The sequence below is a fragment of the Diachasma alloeum genome, unplaced genomic scaffold, assembly GCF_001412515.2.
Source record: "Diachasma alloeum isolate Michigan unplaced genomic scaffold, Dall2.0 Dall_scaffold_00827, whole genome shotgun sequence".
NCBI lineage: Eukaryota > Metazoa > Arthropoda > Insecta > Hymenoptera > Braconidae > Diachasma > Diachasma alloeum.
Genome location: NW_021680954.1, coordinates 56,388 through 79,074, shown reverse-complemented (window position 1 = coordinate 79,074; position 22,687 = coordinate 56,388). Strand labels below are relative to the sequence as shown.

Genomic DNA, 22,687 nt, shown 5'->3' with positions numbered 1-22,687 from the left:
CTATACATACTCCTAGACCCCATTGTCCTCCTAGACAATGTTGTCACAACTCTGCTTTTCAATTGAAAACAGATATCATCTTTAGACACATTTGTCATGTTTAGAGGCTCTAGCACGTCATTTCTCGACCCGCTCTTTCGTTTGATCCCAAAAAAACATTCATATCTTGTCTGGCATCTCTGCGACAAACTCTGGCCATCAACTCTGGTTTTCAGTTGAAATTGGAATTGTTAATTTACCAATAATAGGATGTGCATTGACGATTTTTTCTTGACTCGCAAAAATCTTCAAACAATTTTGCTACCGATTGGTGATAACATTTTTTGAAAATAATGAAATAGGGGGATAACGCCTTTTTTTTCAGAGGGTGATTTTTCGAAAAATTTATTTTAAAAAAAGTACTAACTAGCAAATGTTTTTTATTAGCTCGCAATTTTTTTCAAAACTACTTCATGAGGAAAAAAATTAAAAATTTGAATATCTATACATGAGGGGCTAATTGATCGGATCTGGGTGAACGTTGAGTCCAACTATTTAAGCGACGGGCTATTGAGAACTCTCAAAAGTATGTGGAAAAAGTGAAAACTGACAAACTGTTTTTTTTTTGCCCCAGCCAAAGGGTCAGATTTTCGGGTTTTCCGGGGCAAGTGGATTTTCGACAAAATCGAATTTTTTAGCCGGGTGAACGTTTATTCCAACTATTTAAGCGCCGGGCTAGTCAGAACTCTCAAAAGTATATGGAAGAAGTGTAAACTGAAAAAGTTTTTTTTTTTCAAATTTTCAAAGGGTCAGATTTTTCGTTTTTCTCGAGAGAAAGTCGACTTTCGGCAAAATCGAATTTTTTAGCCGGGTGAACGTTGATTCCAACTATTTAAGCGACGGACTATTCAGAACTCTCAAAAGTATGTGGAAAAATTGAAAACTGAAAAAAAAATTTTTCATCGGCGGCCACAGGGTCAGATTTTCAGTTTTTACTTGGAACAAGGGTCAGATTTGTTAACACTTTCTTTTTTTATTTGGACAATGCATGCAAGCGGAGGGGCAAGAGTGGCTAGAATAGATTCTGCAACCTTCTCCGCTTGTTGGATAAAAATGTCAAGCCTCCGCATACATGCATCTCCCCTCCACCCTCCCGTGAAATGTCGATTTTCGAGATTAAAAAAAAAACAATAATTGCATTTTTTATTTCAATAACGCATGAGTAAATAGGGATATGAACGCAGATTTAATATAGGCCCATAGAATTACGGGGACCGGCAAGGATTTGGAAAGTCTGAATGCAAGTCCTGCTTACACCTAACAAGTGCTGAAGTGGGACATAACCAGAGGTAGAAAGGTCTCGGAAGCACTTGGGAAGAGGCTTCCCAAGACCTATCCAGTTCTGAACGGAAAGACCTAAGTAGAATTTGTCAGGTCCAATTATTCGACTCGGGTTGTTCGTTAGTGCTGTTACGTTCCACGAGTGACGAACTGTTCTTTTTTCGTTTGCAAGTCAACAAAAAGACTTTTCCTTTATGAATTAATGCAAGTCCAATCAATAATTCGTCGTTTGGCTAATATAAAATTCAACTCACCTTTAACAAAGCTCCCCTTCTCAATAGTAATAGAATTCAGCACCCCATTATTGCACCCGGGCTGATTTTTTCCCCCATTAGGATAGAAATCAATGTGCCCAACAGGCTGACTAATCCCCAGCCCCCCAGTCATGAATGGACTCGAGTCAGTGTGTATCGCAGTCACGAAATCTGCATCAGTCGGATCAAGTCTCACCATCGGCGAGGTATTACTGAAATGCGGCTCAGCGGGGTCGAGACCTAATCGACAAATCAATAGTTTCATTTTACTTCTCTCACATGTTTCAATAAAAGTTGGGGGATAGGGATCCGAAGGGTGCCACTTCTTAACCCCACGTGTTCTCTTACTACGGCTGTTTACCCCAGACTTGTCTTCGGGCGGGTCCAAGGGCGTGGCAGCGCTGTTGTTTGCTCCCCACGTGGTCCAGGATATCATCTATTATTCATGGAAGAATCCCCATTCGCCTTCGAGACATCCCCGTCATTCACGGGCTCATCCCATTGCATTTCAGAATGAATCCTCTTGCGCAAAAATTTTCAGAGTCGTTGACAGTGATTTGGAATCATGAGCAGGGATAGCCATATTCATAAATCATAATTACCCTTCAATTTTGAAGCCGTCAATTAGTTAACATCACTCTTGAACTTTTAATTATTTACGTAATCATCAATTTAAATATTCAAATTTTGAACTATTTTATTAATCAATAATTTAGGTACACTGATAGAATGATTCATTTATTCCAAACGAGATTCGTTAACAATTAACGAATGGTAGACTTTAGCCCGGTAGCTTGGCGCAGTGGGTAAGTTCGTACTGAAGTGCTTTTTTTTCCCCATGTTCATATAAAGCAACCCCTTGCTCTCTTTTTTTTTTTAAGCACATAAACTCTGTTAAATATGAAAATAATTCGAAGAATTATAACTACAAAATGATACACTGTTATAACACACATAATATGTTCTACAAAATACTGATTAAGCTCGAGAGTCAATAATACTTGACCAAAGTTTATGTACCAAACAAAATATCTCTCATTATAATTTTTTTCAAGACTGATTTTTGATATATGTAAATACTCTATATATGTAAATATTGTTGGACTTCAAATAAAAACATAGTGAAACAAAAAAAAAGTGGGTAAGTTCGTTGCCTCACATGCGAAAGGTTCCGAGTTCAAATCCCGGCCGGGTAGAATGGTGCGATCTAACCATTTAAAGTCTTGATCATCATCGCAGTATACCCTAACCAGTTCGACGCGATGTAAAATAACGATAAAAAAAAAGAATGGTAGAGTTGAATATGACCAAAAAAATATTCGTTAATAGTTAACGAATTGCTCACTTGAAAGGTGAAAGTCCAGTCAATCAAGGCTTCCCAAATATGCATTTGTTAACTATTAACGACTGAACATTTGGTGAGACCGAATACACCCTAGACCCGAACCAAATGCATTTATTAACAATAACTAATCCTTTCTATCAGTGTAGGAAGATTGCCGAAAAAATATTCACTTACTAGAAAATTTAGTGTTCTACACTATCAAATATTTCATTCATCATCAATCGGAAATTTAAACTATTAATATTCTATTATTTTTAAATTTCCATAAGTATATTTAAACATTTATCAATGTAAGTCGCAAATCCTTTTAATGCTGAAGAAATATAATATTGATGGCCATCCCTGATCATCCGGAGACAGTGGAATTCCGATTTTAGAATATTGAAAAGTGGACTGCTGTTGCTGGCGGAAACTGGCGGCATGATCAATAGAATTTTAATGTTCCCACGATTCCTTTTTTACCCTCATCCACCTTCTGCTACCCTGGTAGTTCTCGATGGGATCGATAGCTCGTGCGGAACCACCCTGACTCAGCTGGTGGTGTAAGGTTCAGACATAATTATCGAATAGTCTCCCTACCAACCAGTCGAACCGCACGATAGGGGTGTGGCTATTGATCAACTCTATCCCCTGAACCCTTTCATGGTCGAAGAAACTCCCCATTTCTGATCAGCCGATGTTATCGGATGTTGAGTTGAACTTACCTGTTATCCTTCCCAGACGATAGCCGTACTGCGATCGAAGGTGATGGCCCAGGTATCCGCAGGTATGGGCACCGAGACTGTGGCCAATCGCATGGATACGTCGCGGCTGTACTCCACCCACTTCTATCAGCTGCAATGCTAGTCTTGCTGTCATTGCACCCACCAGACGCGTGTTAGCTACCGCCTGGGGGTAGGGTGGCCCAGCACCACCAATCCAGTTTACCACTATCACATTGCAATCTTCCCGCAGTAGCAACTCTTGTTTCGCTCGCTGAATCGAAAATTGACATCGTCAAATCGTGATTTTATATGGCTTCTTGAGGATTAGAGGGGAGTGGTGGCGAGGTTCTTGATCGGATAGGTCTTGCTATACCGTTGGAAAATAGTATATTGTGTTACTAGTGCGTGAATTCCACTTTTTCATACGCACAGGTAACATATTCTATTTTTTGTGGTACACGGAGAGAAATTTTTTAGAAAAATTCTAGTGCTAGCACGGGAAAAGAGGCGCAAAGTGCCGGCCAAGAAAAAATTCTAGTGCCAGCACTAGAAATTTTATTGGGGAAAACGTGAATTTTCCCCGCATTTCTGTCAAAATTGCATAGAAATCCCCAGAAATTTTACCAGAAATACCAAGGAATTTTACCTTAACAGCACTAGAATTTTTCACAGCCGGTGGATTGTAATTTTTTCTAGTACTTGTACTAAAATTTTTCTAGAAAATTTCTCTCCGTGTACCTGCCGAGTTCACTATTCGGAACGGTAGTGGGGGTATGGTGCACGGAGAGAATCAAATAGTACATATTACCACAGCCGTAGGGGAGATTACTGCGGTAATATAGTAAAAGGGTTTTCAACTGGTCCTACAAAGTAATGCTTACTATGTTCCATAGTAATACTTATTATGTTCCGTAGTAATACTTACTATGTTAACATAGTAGGGGAGGCTTGGGCAAAATGGGACGTGTTGAGATCTTGTCCAATTATCATTATCTTTATTTATAAGCGAAAGTATTGATAATTAGAAAAGATCCCGAAACGTCCCATTTTGCCTAACTCTCCCCTAAGTATTACTATGTTCTATAATAATACTTATGTTATTATGTTATGTTACTGTGTTATTGACATAGGAAGCATTACTACGTATATGGTAACAAGGCAACGCGTACTATTTTGTCATAGTAATTATTGCTACATCCATAGTACCTATTACCATTGAGGAGCTTACTATGCCCCATATAGTAACCATTACAATGTTCCATGGTAGTCATTATCATGTCCATAGTAATACTTATAAAACTTTGGTAACGTTTTAATATGTGCGGATTCCGCCGTGGTAATCTTTACTATTGTATTTTCATATTTATTTTTTTAACAGTTATTTTTCATCTTCAGGGGCATGTCATTGGTTTTTAGGAATATGTCACAGATTTCCCGAAATTTACCCTGAATTAAGCAATTCGCGATTATCAAGTAACAGTGAATGCAAAATTCTGAAATTCCACGATTTTGCCACCAATTTTCAGAGACATTATCAGTTATTTCATATCACATGGTCACTAATTTTGAGAGCAATGTAATTGATTTTCAGGAACTCATCTCCAATTCTCGGAGTAATGTCACCGATTTTCCAGACCCTATCACTAATGTTGAGAAAATCTCTCACTAAATTTCAGTGATAAACATCACTAACGATCAGGCTCATTCCGCAATGAGTGTCCAGTATCGCCAAAAATTGGTGATAAATTCCTAAAAATCCGTGACATGTCCCTGAAAATCAAAACTTCTTTCTCTGTGCAAAAAAGTCATAATATAAGACAAAGAACCATAAACAAGTCATGATGTGTTAGTATACTATTTCCAAATGGGTAAAGACTTCATAGATAATTACCAAAATCCAAGATTTGTCTCCATTGTCGAGATACCCATGAATAATGAAATATGTGGTCAGGGTGTTGTTCAACGGTGATGTTTTAATGGAATTGAAGTCATCTATCAGTAATTCATGAGGCGAAGGGCTCCCTCTTGTGTATAGTAGATAATGAGGATCGACACTGTCGGGACGCCCTGGGAAGGTGGACACTGGACGATTCTCACCCGACCAAGGTGCCCCGATGTAGAAGCAACCGTAGGGGCGATAGCATCGCCACATATACCACTCTGAAAATTAATGTTTTTTTCATCGACTATTGAATAAGCTGACTGACGTCAATGACTCTGTGGTCCCTTTTAAAAAAATTCATGTGACGCTTTCTCTCACATATCTATTCTGCGCAATTTTTTTTACCATGTTGTTATCTAAGAAAAGCAGTCTTTATTTACAATATTTACGTACCTTAAAAACTAGTATCAAGAAAAGGTGCTATGAACACTATTTTATGAAATATGTAAACTTTGGCCAGGAGTGACTCTCGAGTTTATTGATTATCGTAGAATTTTCGTTTGACGCTTAAAAAAATTTTTTTTTTGAGTTTTCGTGAATGTAGGATCAGCGAACTCGGTGCAAAATGAATAGTGAATTTTTCTCCGTTGACCCGGGAAAATTGACTAAACGTGAGATTAATTTGTGCCGAAACTGTAAAATTTACCCTGCATTCCATAAAAATGATCACCGTAGTGAATGTGATTGATTGTGTGAATGAACGCGTTCAGTAATATTTCACTTCCATTCATTCTCATGACCTTCAGATGGGTGCAAGAAACAAAAATACCCTACCGGTGTGGGAAATTTTACTGTACAGGAGGATAATTTTTATCCCTATAAATATATTTTTTTACTGAACGAATCGTACAATTTTTTTCAGTTGTAATACTTCGAGATCTTTAAAATTATGGGGTATTTCCCGATAGCTTCGTTGATTTTTCTGTAAAACGCGGCACGATCGTTTATTTGCTGGGGGACTTGAGGGAAATACCCTCGAGGGGTATTTGTCGGATTAGTTTTCCCAATCTGATTTTGACCAATCAGAGTGCAGTAGATAACATCAAGAGGTAAATTATGGAAGATATAAACAAATTATGCTAATAGAATAACCCGATTTCCGTAGCCTGTCAAACACAAGATTCGATCTGAAAAGAGTCGAAAAAATGAAGAGCCACTACGAAAAATTCAAAAGCTAGGAGGAAATATCCGAAATAAAACTGTTCCGCAGCCTCAAATGCTGCGCTCTGATTGATCGAAATCCGATTGGGAAAAATAATCACTGAATTACATTTCGCTCCACCTCTACCTTTCATACACTAAAATTTTCCACGATTTTCTAGGTAATTTTTATCCAACTTTTCTCTTCGTGCAGACAAACTCATGTCATTCTGTTTACATCAACGATTTCTTCGAAATTTGAAACACGTGCTACGACATGCAGTGTGTCACATTGCCATCTGGACCGAGGTTATCAAAGAGTAGCAGATAAACCTACGTGTCCTCGAGTTCACTCCTGTTATGTCTCCGCGGAGATTAACGTTTAGCCGTTCTCAGATGATCGATCGATCACTCTAAGCAATAAAAGTAGACGGGAGGAGGAGTTCCACCAGTGCAAAAGTCGTTCCCTATCACGGCCTCGCGTACTTTCCGACAAAATACTCACCATCTTCCAAATCAAAATTGTTCGCTGCCTCCTCCGGTGACAAAGTCGTCGTCGTTACATTATGGAGTTTGACCCCAACCTCGGAACTCCGGCTCTTGGTCTCATTAGACAACGTAGCCATCATGCCCGCTGTGTACGTCAACACGAGTAATGTGTCGTTAAAAAACATCTTCAATCCAGAAAAATCTCTTCCTCCTAATGTATCACAATCTAATCGATTAATCACAGTTCAGTTTCACTACTCTATTCGTCTCCACCTCTCATTCATTTACATTGTCACGGTCTCAATGTGCACCAAATATCACTCACTGTCTCATCCCACTCTCAGACTAAATCCGGGCCATTAACGATAGTCGATTAAAGCTCGGCGATAAGAATGAAAATGGAAAAACCGATTGACGCAAATGTCTGGCCAGACTCGTGATAAGCACGTTGATACTTCTGGACTGTCAACAAATTCAATGATACATCAGAGCGATCAAAGATTTAATGAGTTCAAAGACTGTTAAATCAGCAGTTGGTTCCTCTCCCCTTGACCAGCCATTAGCGACTGCTCACTTCTCACAAAAATCCGACGTCAAACCAGCTCGCCAAGAGTTCATCCCTTCCCATCATCAAACCAGCATCTTTGAACTATATTGACGTTGAAGTAAGCTCAGATAAGTCAAAGCGATACTGACGTACGAGGAGGGGAAACGGTAGATGAATAATTATTCTCCAACGGATGGCGACAAACGCCTTGAGTAACGAGTCTCCATCAAAGGCAGCCGACAGCATCTTTTTTACAGAACGTCTGGCTTCTCAGAAATCTGTCAAACGTCTTTTTCATCGTCTTCCTCCTCTAATGATCGCGTGTTTGAGCTCATTCACCTTATTCTGTTTTTTTCCCAGACAACTGGAGCAATTATCCACCGCAGGGAGTACGAAAGGTCTGTAGAGTTGGGCGCAGTGATGCCACGAGACACTACGAGACAAAACTTTGGAAAGATGATCTCGGTCTCAATGAACATAGAAATCTTTGCTCTCGTGTCAGTCTCGAAATACGCACTATCGCCTCCTCTATGATGACTCTGGGTTAATTGATCTCATCTCGGTCTTAAGTTTTTCGTGGTTTTTTATATAAAATCTCGGTTTTGTCTCGGCTTGTCTCGTCTCAGTTTTCTACATATAAAAACGCGGAAAACTGGAAGCCGAAATGAGATAAATTGACTCGGAGTCATCACGAGAAGAGTCGATACTGCGTATTTCAAGACTGACACGAGATAAAAAATTTCCGTGTTCACTAAGAACGAGACAATCCCTCCAAAGTATTGTCTCATGAAATGTCTCGCGGCATCACTAGTTGGGCGTTCGGCAACTGGACAGCTGCACCTTTTACAGACCTACGGATGAACAACCCTATTAAATACAAGTCCACCTGCACAGCTGCACCTTTTACACGCCCACCAAGCGACATCCCAACCCAAATGATTTGAATTTTTACAACTCTCCCCACCGAGGAGAGGTTTCACAGGTATTAGAGCTGTGAGACACCCCCGGTTTTCAACCATGTAGTGCGTAATTTATTCTTTAATCCATCGAATATGATCAAGATTCATAGAAAATGCATTTTTTAATCAATTTAAATGCCGGGAACCCTCTGGAATAAGACTGTATGGGGTGAATTACGCGAAATAATGACTCGGTAGTTTTAAGAGAGATATGATATTTGAAATTTCTGCAAGAAAAAATGTCACACAATGCATGAAGAAATATTTAAGCACATCGGATATCGATTTCGATCTGTTTTTACCAGTATCCGCACTTTTCGGAACCATTGCACCCTCTATAATTGACTCAAAATTACATTTTTATCATCTCTGCATATTATGGATTTGAGTGAGAAAAAAAATAGACACTAGCACGCGATTGGTCGGTCGGTCGATTTCCAAGTTCCGAGAAGCTTGTTCCTCATTGGGGATGTAAATTTCTAAAACTACTGCACCGTTAGTAATTTTTCGAAATTTCATGGAAAATGTATAGTACAGTAATTTTCATGGGAGTGACATTGAGACCGAATTAGGGGAAAAATAGTTATGAAATTTCAAGCTTTAGGTAGAATTCAAGGAAATTTATGAGTTTTCAGTGGCAGTGAAACACACATTTTACAAATTGACTGAATTTTCAATGGAACATGATTATTCAGAAACAAAATTACATGAATTTTCACTTTTTCCCTCAATTTCCATGATTTTTGGGAATTTTCACGGAATAATTGAACTAAAAAATCACGTATTTTATTGATTTTCAGATCATTTAAATAGAAAATCAATGGAATATTTTATTTTTCAATAACGCAATGTCCTGAAATTTCACTGGAAATTAGACACGATAAAAACTTACGGGATTCGACCTGGAAAATTCAAAAATAGAAATAAAAAAAATTTCACCGGGTTTTCTTTGCAAGGGTTAACTTGCCAACGCGCCCATCGCCCGAGGGCCTTCAGCCAGGGAATGTTTAATGTGGAGTGGATTTTTCAGTTAAAAATTCCGTGGAATATTCGGTTTGAAAATTGTGTTGAATTTTCAGTTGAATACTGGAAAATTGTGATGAAAAATTGCTGTGGAATTTTGGCGCGGCCGGGACTCGAACCTGGGAGCTTGAGGTTGTGAATCTCATGCTGCTACCAAGTGCGCCACACAGCCGGGTTAAAATACAAACATTTTTAACAGTGTGGCTAACGATGTCCTCTCGGTAGAGTTATAAAAATTCAAATCATTTGCGTTGGGACATCGCTTGATGGGCCTGTAAAAGGTGCAGTTGTACAGTTGTCGTCTACAGATTTGGGCGTTCTACCATTACGAGCATTTGGGGCGTCAGATGTTGGGGCATCGAGGGATCCTGTGTACACAATAGGCTTCGACGGGCGGGAAAAGCTTTTGTAATCCCCTCTTTCATACATACATACCCCCAGTAGTCCACCCCTCGGCCACTAAAAACCTCCACCGATACTATGATATCCTAGTACTTAGCACCCCCGAATGATTTCTTTGCCCAACAGTTGGAAAAAAAGCATTCCCCCGGGGGTTGTGAGCGAATGGAAAAATCAGCATTAAACTGAACCTAGCCTCCAACATCAACATCCCCTCAGCCAATCTCCTGACTACTCCTGTATCCTTGGTACATGTTACGTCTTTGTGTTGTTTCGTGGTTACTACAGGGACATAAGTACGAATATACTCACGTGTATTCCATCCCCTCAACATAGAAAATTACAAATGTGTATAACATTGTGGAATGAAAACAGAGGTGGAGCGATCGTGAGTATGAGTTTAACTGGGAGAAACAGAGGAAACTGGTTCCCCTCGGTGTCATTGACTGTGAAATACCTCAAGGCTCCTTTCGGTGTATTATACCTCACTCGTTCCTGTAATAAAGGGGGTAAAACCCGTTGTTGTTTTGCTTGTCCAGAATGTGTGGTGTTCAGCTGGGGGCCTGCTGCAAGACCCTCGAGGTCCCTCTGCTGACCACATGATTCCCTGTTACAACGCCCTATCGAATCCCCATTCATTTACATGAGCCAAGTGGAATGGACACCCTTTGTGCCTTAGGATAAGTGATCTTTGTCGGGTGGCTGTTGCTAGGCGAGAAAACCCGCCCGAGATTCAGCGAGTCGATACCGGGAAAATGGGTCTTCTTCGTTGGAAAAACATTCGCATTTCTCTTTTGACCTGAAAAAGTCAATTTAAATCGCGAAAAATAAACGCGAAAACCTCACGCCTCGCGTTTCTAACGTCTCAAGTCGTCTAAAATCGTGCTGTCTACATTCTGCGGTAATTTGTTCATGACTCAGACGAAAAAGGAAGAAAAATGACTGGTACTAGTGCTCAACCTTCGCCAGTACCTTTCACTCGCTCACTGGCTTTGGTATACATCAGGGAACCAGTTGCCCTTTACTCGCACTACCTCCATGAATTCCTGATCCCACCGACGACACGTGGACGTCTGGAGCCTTAACCCTTTCGTAATGCAACACTCCAGGCATGCCACGGTACATGTCAGACACATCTACTACACTTTTTTATTCCCCTTCGGCTTCTTCAATTCTTCTTTTTTACCCGCATTTTTCTGCTTTCCTGTTTTCTTTGGCTCCTCTTCAGTTTGTTGGGTGTAGTTGAGTGTTGTTGGGCAATCGGGAAATGTATGCTGGTGTGAATGTTGTTGTTAAACGTCGTGTAGTTGAGTTTTATGACAAAATATAGTTGGAAAAAAAACTTGTACAAAACAAACTTGATTTTTTCATCAGGGGAATATGAGTGAGAGGGAGAAGTACCGCTGCTGCGTTCACTTGCTCGATGTTCTGCGCACATTTTCCTGCGTTTACGATTACTCAATGAAAGGGAAAATATATTCAATGATATTTTTTTTTCAATTCGCATGGAAATTGAGTTAAAATATTTGTCAGTATTTTCTAGTTTTCGTTGTTTAGAAAAATATATTCTCTCCTTTATTCGGATAATTCGAGAGGCTCGCGTTGGCGAGTGCCTACAGGCCTGCAGCGTAAGTTAGGAAAAAAATGTGGAAGTGGAAGGCGTAAGGGCCAAACACGTGTATCTCCACACGGTGGGGAAAGAAGAATCACGTTCGTGGGCAGTCCCTAAACTACCAACGTGTGTTTATGATACCCTGTCGACGATGCCCTTTTCAACAAGTCCCTGGAGGGCCGAAGTGCGTTCACGCATTCACGTGTTATGGATCGTCTAATGAATTTTTATTCGGATCGCTGAAGCGTTACGCTCGCGATACAGTGCTTGTGTGGCGTGGAAACACTAGTGACCCATTTTAGTTTGGGCGTTATGCGCAAAAGGGAAATATCACGGTGACAACTATCCGGAGATTATATAGGTGTAATAGGTATATGCGTCGCGTGTGCACGCTTCATGACGCCCGTGGGCGGCCCCCTCACGGGAATTATTATTATGTTATTGGAATTATTATTTTTTGTGATGAAAAAATGTTGAGAAGTGGGGGGAATTTCTGCGGCATTTGTACAACGAGGCACACAAAAAACGTTGGGTTTAATTTAACTTTGCACTGTGAAAAATCCATGGTGTTCAAATCCATGGCGTGGGCAGAACGAATAAGAAAAGAAGTGAGAAATTGCTCGTGTTTTGTATATTGTATAGTCGTTTTTGGTAACGAATTAGCGAAATGCTTCACAATGGTTATTTTGCGCATCATTTCCTTCTATCACGTATAATTCATTGCTCAAAATCACAGGGGTCAGATTAAAGGACTAAATAAGGGTCATGGGGGTCAGATCCCAAGGGTCCAAAGAAGGGTCTCTTTATATTGTAAAAATCCAAGTCGACTTTTAGTGATGAAAATTTAGTGCTCGAAATTAAGACTCCCAAAATTAAGGATTTCGAAATGAAAGGCCAAAATAAGGATCACGGGGCTCAGTGTAGGAAAATACATTGTCGAAAGACTAATTTCAAAGTAAAATTGTCAAGTGGTCAGCCAACAGCATGTGGGCAAATTAAATTGCCTCTATTTCGTAAAGTAGCATTCTCTGTGATGGTCCATCTTAGTTTTCGCTGCTGAATGAAAAATTATTTTTTTTTGACAGGAAAAATCTGAAATGAGGATAAAATGTTAATGGAAACATTTTATTTTTACATACTTGAATGAATTCGAAACACCACATTTGAAGAAACAATTAGTAGGCTTACTTTCAGGGAAATGCATGAAAAATTCGAAATTTTCACCAATCATCATAAAATCAAATCAACCAATATAAATATCGTAATCATCTTTATTAACTTCGACTTAATGGCATTAAAACAACCATTTTAGGCTATGATTGAATTCATTTGATTGATTTTTGAAAAATACAGATTTTTAGAATGAATATTTGCGGAAGATGAAGAGCGAGAGGGGGATTTTTTGAGTAACCGAAGTGAAAAACCATATTTAATCTTCTTTATCATCCTTGAAAATTATTGTCAACTAGCTGTTTGAGAAAACCCTAAAATTTTTTACAACTTTTCGGGTGTTTTAGAAAACTCGAAAACAGTGAGATGTTTTTTTTAATTGCAGGAATTCTCAAAAATCTTGGTATTCAATTTTTTCTTATCCTGCCCGGGGGAAGCTGGGCCGCACAGCTAGTCAATCAGAATTCGAAATTAAAAACCCGAGAATTTCCTGGAATTTTCTGTAAATCAAAGGTTGTTCTCGAACTTTCTATAAAACCCGAGAATATCTTCAAACTCTGGAGAAATCTCCACAAGATTCTCGAAAACCTGAGAATATTCTAGAAGTTCCAGAAAGTTCAAGCATTATCCAGAAAGCTGTAAAATAGAAATTTCGACGGTGCATACTAAACAATAACACAATAACTTATAGCCTAAAGCCAATTGGGGACCCTAAAGTATGTAATGGGAAAGATACCACAATAGCTTATAGCCTAAAGCCGAATGGGGATCCTAATATATCATTGTAAAAATACCATTGAAATCCATTCCATCGTTTTTGCGTGAATCGCGTGAAACTTGTAAATAACCTGCAAACGAAAGAATGCTGACTAGAACTTGTGTCAAAAGATGATGTCTTCAAGATGCAGGAAGATTGCGGGTGAAACCGACGCAAAATAGAGCGCTGGATCGAACAAGAGCGCAGGATACAATAAAACTCTCCTTGAAATTTTTATTTTAATCAACTATGTATTGAATTTTATGGGAAAATTCATACAAAATTCTCATATAAAAAAGTGAGGCTCACGCAATGCGGTTCAGAACATGAGGATTAGGATATAAACTTCAAATAATAAGCATCAGAAAATAACAGCCAAAAAAGCAAAGTTGGAATAGAAGGGTCACAAATTGAGGATCAGTGTTGGAATATTCGAGCATAGTTCTTTTATTATTGTACAAACTACTCGACAAAGATTTATGACATACTGGGAAAACGGTTCTAGAAAGGGACTAATTTACGATCCGTTGTGCTCTGCACTGGAGAGCGGTTTCATTATAAACAGTGCTGAAATTTGAAGAAGGACTGTGTCCTCCTGAGTAAAACTTTATTATTTTTTCTTTTCGGTTTCCCAGTGAGTGTTTTCACTTGGCTATTGCTTTTAGTCTCAGGACAGCGGTCCTCTAGTACAGACGTGCCTTCCTCGTGCAAATAAAGAGATTTTAATAAAGTACGTCATTGTTTTGCCACATTTATTTATCCACTTACTCATATTCCAATAATCGGAAGTAAAGGTTAGAGAACGGGGTTCAGGTAATGAGGCTGATGATATAAGGGTCGAAAAGTGAAGGGCAGAAAATAAGACCGTATTTCCTGACACTCGCATCCCTTTCTTCTTTCACCTGTACAATCTGATCCTCCCTTTTTGGCTCTCATTGCCTGATCGTCACTTTTTCCCCCTTATATTGTAATATTGTTCTCATTTCCTGATCCATACTGTTTGACCCTCATACTCGGACCATCTGTTTTGAACCTGCTATCTTTAGAATAAATCAGTAGCGAAGTGGTCAAACGGTTTAAGTCAATTTAGTCTTTAGCTGAGTTTTCCAGAAATATTTCCGAATTGAAGGGAGACAGCGAAATTTTCATAATAACCTTTTTTGTACAACGTATTATGCGCCACTGAAAAGGTTATGAGAACAATTTTGCTACCTCCCTTAGATTTCGAGATATTCATTGAAAACTGGCCAATAGTCAAAATCGACTTGAACCGTTTGACCATACTTAACTACTGAAACCATGATTTGAAACTAAAAAGTAACTATTTCAAGCGTAAAATACGATGTTTGTTTTTGTAAATTACGCATAAGTAAATCGTAAGATACGGTTCTATTAAGATCATAATTTACAATTTCTTAAACATGAAATACGTTTAGTGAAACGTAAAAGACGCTTCACTCGGGCGCAATTAACGTTTTTATTTTTCCCGTAAATTCGTCTTTTTGAAACCTGAACTCCGATTTTCATGATGAAAAAAAAAAACAAACATCATATTAGTGTTAAGCGTAAATTACGCTTAGCAAAACGTAAATGACGCTTATTAACAAGACGTAATTTACGTGTAAATTCTTCAGTGTGCAATAAAATCGGTTAGCGCAATAGCTAATTATTCCAACTGAATTGATTCTGGCGTGACGATTTGAACTACAATTTACAGTTGGAAGTTTGGAAATATTGTAGTAAATTATTTAGACAATCAAGCAATTATGAAAATAATATGGACTAGCGCACGATTAAATTATGTTACATTATTTTATTTTATTGTCTCCTAACTTCATCTTTCAGATTAAATTAATTAAAATTTTTTAATATCCTAGTTTTAAGATTCGGTGTAGATTAGAGGGAAAAGAGAAATGTAGAGAGGAAGATGATCATAAAAGAGCAAAAAAAAAAATTTTTGGATCAATATTTTCTAAGCGTTGCGGCAGTGGGAGGGAACGGGCAAAATTCGAATGCAACTTTTTTGCCTTGGAACAGTACATTCAGGACCAAAATCGTGGCAGCGACACCGAGAGTCAAAAGAATTTTTCATCAACTTGGATATTAAAATTTGGGCCTTTTACCCACAAACATCGATTTTTGGAATATTTGCCATCTTTCAATTTTGCTGTAACTTTTTTCATTGGTTGATAGGGTGCTCATCAATAGTTTACAGTTGAAAACAGAGTCGTGTTAACGATATCGGGAGTCAAACGAATTTTTTCGTCGACAGAAAAATTAATGTTCCGGTGACCGTGGAAAACACCAAGATCGTCGGGTTTCCCTTTAACTCGGCGAAAATATCCACAAACTATCGAAATTATCGTATCATCTTAATGAGAATGAATCAATGAAGTTCCGGAAGAGGTCATCATCGGAAAAACAGAGAAAACGATTTTTAATGTCCGTGGACAACGTTAAAATTGCTTTTTTCTATTATCACTGCGAAAACACCCATAACTTCGATGTCTGCTATTGTATTTTGATAAAATTATAATCGTGTCATTTTGATTATTTCGATTGCAGCGAGTGAATAAAGTGCAGAAGAGATCATCATTGCATGAATCCGTGGAAAACGTTAAAATCGTTAATTTTCTCTCTAATACTACGGAAATACCTACAAATTCGATGCCTGTTATTACATTTCGATAAAATTATCATGTCATTTTGATTATGAGGAATGAATAAAGGGCCGGAAGAGGTCATCATCGAGAAAGCAGCAAAATCGATTTTTCAATGTCCCCGGAAAACTTCAAAATCGTCGATTTTTTCTTTAAAACTGCAAAAATACCCAAAATATCAACTTTTTTCACTGCAGTTTGATAAAATGGATGTAAAAAATATCAAAGAATGCAAATCGGAGATGGTAACTTTTATGCGATTATTATATAGATTTGGAGAATAACCTTGGGGAAGTTTATAGCTTCCGTAAGCCTCATCGCAGTGTCTCCATGTGCCTCACGAACTTCCATTAAATTTTATCGAGTTAGAAGCAAGAAATAAAATTTATTCTCTAAAAAACTGTCAGAGAAGAAAATCGTCAACTCTTGGGTATTTTCATGTTTCTGTACTGAGTTTCACATGCAAAGGAATTTTTTAAAATAAAACGAGTGGAAAATGGCTCTTGAAAACCACCTCTTGAGCACCCAGAAAAATTATTCATTTGAATCAAATAAAGTTTATGTAACACTCCGTTGGGCGCGCCGTAAGCGCCGCGCCGCACCAGCGTAAATCGGCATGATGATAAATTTGAAAAATCTAGGACAAATCTGACAAAAATCAAGAGTAATCTGGATCGAATACTTGAAGAAGTGTGGCGAGATTTCTTAGGTTCAGAAGTTTCGGAATAAATAAAAATTCATTTGGGAAAATAAAGTTATTTTGCACGGAGAGCAATATTCAATAAAAATTACGTATCTTTTCCATAATTCCGGGGCGAAATGTGGTTGTAGGAAGTTTTACGGAACTGTCACGGAATTTTTCCACAGCGTTCCGTAATTTTACCGGATATTTCCATTGAAAAATTCCAGGCTTTCAGGAGCCCCCTCCCGCACAAGAGAATTTTTTTTTTAGATGAAGCCCCCCCTCACGCAAATGGACAGCAATCGGAAGGTGATATCCAGAACCCCCTTCCGCTTCCTCCCCTACTAGCTACTTATTTTAATTCCTATTCTTATCATCGTTTTGTGCCCTTCAGCGTTAATGACTTTGCCATCCGACAATGACCCCATTGAAGTGGTTCAAACCGACCACCTTAAAAGCCAAATTTTGTAGACCTCTATAAGAGATTTCACGTCATGAAAGAGTCACACTCGATTTCCAAACAGTATCATTCGAGAACTCTGAGTTAGTATTCGTATACTATGAACCTCCTAAATATGATTGTTCTTCTCTTCGTTGTAGTCTGTACCGTCGACGCAGGTAAGCCAGCCTATAGTATTCTTAATTATTAAAACTATACGAAGGGATTTTGTCAAGATTTGAGGCCAGGTGGATCAAGTTTAAGTCTCTCTATATTACGAAAATAGTGATGCCGTCGAGACTAGTTGAGAATTATTTTGCGGAGATCATCACGGTCTGGAAAAACATTGAAAGTTTTGAAATCGTCGTAATCTCGAAAGACATTGGATCGATGCATCTCATCACAATTTCGGGAGGATTTATCTTGCCTGGATCTCGAGATTTTCGGTTTTTTAAATTCACGAGACGAGACGAGACGAGACAGATATCGAGACAAACGTTTGAAAAACAGAAAATACTGAAACGCAGAGGTGAAAGATTCTTCCAAGTTCGTGACGAAATGCAACGATCCAATGTCTTTCGAGATTACGACGATTCCTAAACTTTCGATGTTTTTTTAGACCGTGATGATCTTTTCAAAATAATTCTCGTCTAGTCTCGACGGCATCACATGAAAGTGTCGTGCAGAGGATGGGTTCATCCACTGAGAACGAAAAGAAAAACTTACGCCCTTTTGACACTGAGAAATTTTCTATAAAAACATTTTAAAAGAATTACAAAAAAAACAAAGACAATTCATAATACACTGAGAGTAAAATCGCTATAATATGACAAAAATAATTTCTTGAGTGGAGAACATCGCATGCATATTTTTTTTTTGTAACTTAGACAATATTCCTGATATTATGTCAATATTTCTGTCAGTGTAGAATCTCAATGGATTTTTAACAGAATGTTAATACCATTCTTGTAGAATCCTAATAAAGGGTCAAAATAAGAGTCACGGGGCTCAGTGTAGGAAAACACTTTGTCAAAAGACTAATTTCAATGTAAAATTGTCAAATGTTCATCCAACAGTATGTGGGCAAATTAAATTGCTTCTATTTCGTAAAGCAGCATTCTCTGTTGTGGTCCATCTTAGTTTTCGCTGCTGAGTGAAAAATTCATTTTTTTCGAAATGCGCTAATATTTTTCAAACGACAGGAAAAATCTGAAATGAGGAAGTGGGATAATTTCAATTCTCTGAACTCATTGGAATTGAAATGGATTGACAATAGTATTCCAGGACTTGCTGTATCTCAATTTAGTCAGTAGGGTCGTTATATATACACAGAGTAAACAAGTGTTTTTGAGAAGTACTACTTTACTTATATCAAAAAAAGTGCACAATATCTCACACTAAGAAGAAAAAACTTACACCAAGAAATTTTATACTTGTCCGAAAGATGAGAACAAAGCGAGTTCTCAAATCAATTAAAGTGATTTTTGCATCAAAATATTTGAGAATTGAGCCGAAAAAACTATAAAATGAATTAATTCAATTTTACTTAGTTTGAGAAATCGCTTTCTTGTCATCAAGAAATTGTCCTCGTCTTTAGGAGAAACACAAAATTACTTGACGAACGTTTTTATTTTGTCAGTGCAAGATATTTTACTCTTGAAAATTTTCAAGTCAGAAGTTTCTTGACATCAGTAAAGACGTATTTCTCGAAAACCTTTGTTTTTATTAGTGTCATTCTTGATAATCAGTCGTCTTCAACATGTCACGTTCCACGCTCTAATACACAAATTATTCCAATATGCTTTTCAGCCCCAAAATGTTTTGATCGCAATGCGCATTTTCACTTAATCGAATATCTCGTAACTAAAGTTCGTTCTTATTCTGTAAGCATGTCTGAGTTAACGATTGAAACCGACATGAACCCACAAACGTCTGCGTTGAATTGCGCAATGATGTGTTTTGATTTTCCCGACGCTGCGTATTTCACCTATGTCAGGACAAATTACATGTGCACGTGCCGGTGAGCTGATTAATTCAAAACTCTGGGATTCAACAATCACTGATGAATGAATCTATTAATTTCCAGCAATGAATTGGAAGACGTACTCATTAACGAAGTTGTTCTCATCTTGGACGACATGTCTTCTGTCGACCATGACGGGGAGTCGAATGTGGAGATCTGCACTAAGTTGTGTATTCATATGGATATTCCAGAAGCTGTAGAATCTGTTTCCTACATAAGAACAGACGACACGTGTTATTGCCAGTGAGTTGATGTGTCCATTCATGAAAAGAAAAGATTTCTCAAAACAAAAAAATTCTTGCCACACTCAAAGACTCGGAAATTTCAAACACACGAAAGAAAAAGTTTCTATGATCCTGGGGCAAGATAGGCGGAAAGAATGACCGGTCATTTTGTTGTCTACCAAAAACAACGCGTGTCAAAAACAACTACCCATCGGCTATTTTTTTCTTCGACTATTTTTGCTTACATTCCTAGGGCAAGTTTCTAGAACATTTTCTATTGATATAGGAACAATTCAGTAGCGAAGTGGTAAAACGGTACAAGTCAATTTTGACTATTGACCAGTTTTCAATGAATATCTCGGAATCTACGAGAGACAACAAAATTTTTGTTATAACCTTTTTTGTAGAGCCAATTGAGAGCTGCAACAAATGTAATAACGAAAATTTCACAGATTTCATCTCCCTTAGATTTGGAAATATTCCTCAAAAACTCAATTGGGAGATAAGTCGACTTAAACCGTTTTACCACTTCGCTACTGAATTATTCCAGTTCGGGAACATGGTAATATGGAAAATTACATGTGGTGGCACTGAAAAGGGAAAATCAACCTCAAATTGAGGAAAGACGATTTCTCTTATTCGAATATTTTTAGAAAAAGAGCTAAAAAATTTAATTCGATCTTATTAATTCCCGTACTGTCGCCAAATATAGTGGGTCAAACTTGTCTTTTTTTTTATTAGGGATATAATGTCCCTGCCTTATTCTTAAAGAGAGATTTTTTTTTAATTCCGAAGAAGGCAGTCCTGAATTCAGTAGTGAAGTGTCCAATCGGTTTAGGTCGTCTTAGCTCCCAGTTGAGTTTTTGTTGAATAACTCGGAATTTAAGAAAGATAGTAAAATTTTTATAAGATCTTTTTTGATAGTCTTCACTTTTCGTTACAAAAAAGACTTAGGAAAATTTTGCTAACTCCTTTAGAATCTGAGATATTCATCGAGAACTGGCGCTAGAACAGAATTGACTTCAGTAGTGAACTGTTTGACCACTTCACTACTGAATTCTAGAACCATATATTCACTGAGAGAAAAATCTGAAGTTCGATTTACAATAAGAAAATAGTTGAGGCATTTTGGTGAATGATACGATTTTTTTTGTATGCGGCACATAACATTGAATGCAGTTAAACTAACCAAAGTTCAAAAGTAACCACGACAAATCTATCGTGAGGAGAACTATAAAATAGTTGCAATGACTACATTCCATTGTAGTAATTACTTGTCCGGTAATAGTTACCGTAACCCATGAAAAATTGTTGAGGACTTTTTGACTATAATTCGATAGTGATGGAATATAGTCAGGAGAATTATATTTTTCTCTCAATGTTGAATTTTAGAATCTTGTCGGAAAAAATTTCCGATTTACTTAAATCTTGTCATTTTTTGCCTCGCTCATCAAAATGATTAATGGCAGTAATTTTCTCAGTGCCTCAAGCTGTGAGGTCCTGGCAACAATTGACCATGGATATATTAATTTACAGTAGTGTGACAGACCAGCCCATCTTCAACATATACGGGAAAATGTGGGAGGAGGTGCGGGAGTTGCGGTCTGAGTGTTTGGAGGAGACACCTAAATCGGGGAAACTTCGCTATGGCTACCAGACAGGAAACTTTACATGCACCAGTGAATGAAACACAGGCCCCGGAATTTAGTCACTTAAGTTACCAATTTAACTTTCACGTATTAATTTTCAAAACTGAGTAAAGCTAAATAATCGGCGAGGAATAGATTATTGGCGCTTATTCAGTAGGTAACATCAGGTGAATTATTGAAATTCTCGGAATGTTTTTTCCCATCGTGGATAGAGATGAATAATTATCGAAACCATGCAAATTGCATTTTTTGTTTCCGAATGTAAACTTTGTAATTGTTCAAATTCAAGTTTGCGGTTTTTGTGTTGGATCGACCCAGTATCATCCAAAAAATCCGAAAATGTAATTTTTAGACATCGTCCGTACGTGTGCGTATGTGTGTACGTATGTGACAAAGTTATTCTTCAATCGTTCCCCAATGAATGGATGGAATTGAATCCTTTTTCTAAAATTTTGGAATTGTTGAGCCCTATCAATTTCCATTAATGAAAATTCAATTTATCGATTAGTTTTCTTTAGTTTTCGATGTTTTTCGAAAACCGGTTGTCCCACGATAACTAAAAAAATGTTCTGAATTGATTAAATGATGGCTTAAAAAATTGTTTGTATCTCCTTTTGACCGAGTGTAAAGATGAAGGCGATAGAAATAATTCTTATTATTTTTTAAATCAAAATTTCAGTGATATCTTTGAATATCATACTTCAAATGAATTCAATTATAGCTCAAAATGTTTGTCTTAATGCCATTAAGTCGAAGTTAAAAGATGATTACGATAGCTATATTGGTTGATTTGATTTTTATGATGATTGTTGAAAATTTCGAATTTTTCATGAATTTTCCTGGAAGTGAACATCGTAATGGTTTCTTCAAATGTGATATGTCAAATACATCCAAGTATGTAGAAATCAAATTTTTCTATCAACATTTTATCGAAGGGCTGAGGGGAGAGATAGAACCGTAAAAAAAACAATCGAAATAAAATTGAAAATTTTACAAAATTAGTTGAAAAGAAATCTTATTCAATTTAATAAAATAAAATAAACAATGAATTATACATGATAGAAGAAAATGATGTACAAAATAACCATTCGAAAGCATATTGCTAATTTATTATCAAAAATAGCTATACTATAGCAATATAAGAGCGATTTCATCAAAATCAAAATGTTGTTAGGAATTTCATAAGATCCAGTTATTGCTCAATTATTGATATAATAGTCAATTATTGAGATAATATTGACTTTGTATTCGACTTCAGACACCCACAGAGAAATAATTTATTTGAATTTAATAAATGGATTTATTTAAATAGATCGTGGTAAAGTTTTCCTTCAAACTTGAACTTTACC

General features: G+C 37.5%; 2 protein-coding genes across 2 annotated transcripts in view; one reads left to right on the top strand and one right to left on the bottom strand.

Moving 5' to 3' along the window:
• LOC107044837 (pancreatic triacylglycerol lipase) overlaps positions 1-7,755 on the bottom strand; it is an 18,478-nt gene extending 10,723 nt beyond the window's left edge. Inside the window, exons 1-4 of the mRNA XM_015266881.1 lie at positions 7,211-7,755; positions 5,515-5,783; positions 3,624-3,894; positions 1,575-1,814 (exon numbers count right to left, since the gene is read on the bottom strand). Coding sequence (XP_015122367.1) covers positions 1,575-1,814; positions 3,624-3,894; positions 5,515-5,783; positions 7,211-7,379 — 949 coding nt within the window. The 5' untranslated portion in view covers positions 7,380-7,755. The remainder of the gene's footprint in view (positions 1-1,574; positions 1,815-3,623; positions 3,895-5,514; positions 5,784-7,210) is intronic.
• An 11,580-nt stretch (positions 7,756-19,335) lies between these two features.
• On the top strand, positions 19,336-21,928 carry LOC107044828. The gene is made up of 3 exons (XM_015266870.1): positions 19,336-19,462; positions 19,529-19,708; positions 21,226-21,928. Exons 1-3 carry the CDS (start codon positions 19,359-19,361, stop codon positions 21,374-21,376), a joined length of 435 nt encoding a protein of 144 aa, XP_015122356.1. The 5' UTR covers positions 19,336-19,358; the 3' UTR covers positions 21,377-21,928.
• Positions 21,929-22,687: the final 759 nt, after the last annotated feature.

What these genes read in the sequence shown, in the direction of transcription:
- LOC107044828 (XM_015266870.1), top strand. Translation starts at nt 19,359, where the DNA reads ATGAACCCACAAACGTCTGCGTTGAATTGCGCAATGATGTGTTTTGAT. An exon ending in AATTACATGTGCACGTGCCG is followed by an intron (nt 19,463 to 19,528) that starts GTGAGCTGATTA and finishes ATTAATTTCCAG; the next exon opens with CAATGAATTGGAAGACGTAC. An exon ending in GACGACACGTGTTATTGCCA is followed by an intron (nt 19,709 to 21,225) that starts GTGAGTTGATGT and finishes ATTAATTTACAG; the next exon opens with TAGTGTGACAGACCAGCCCA.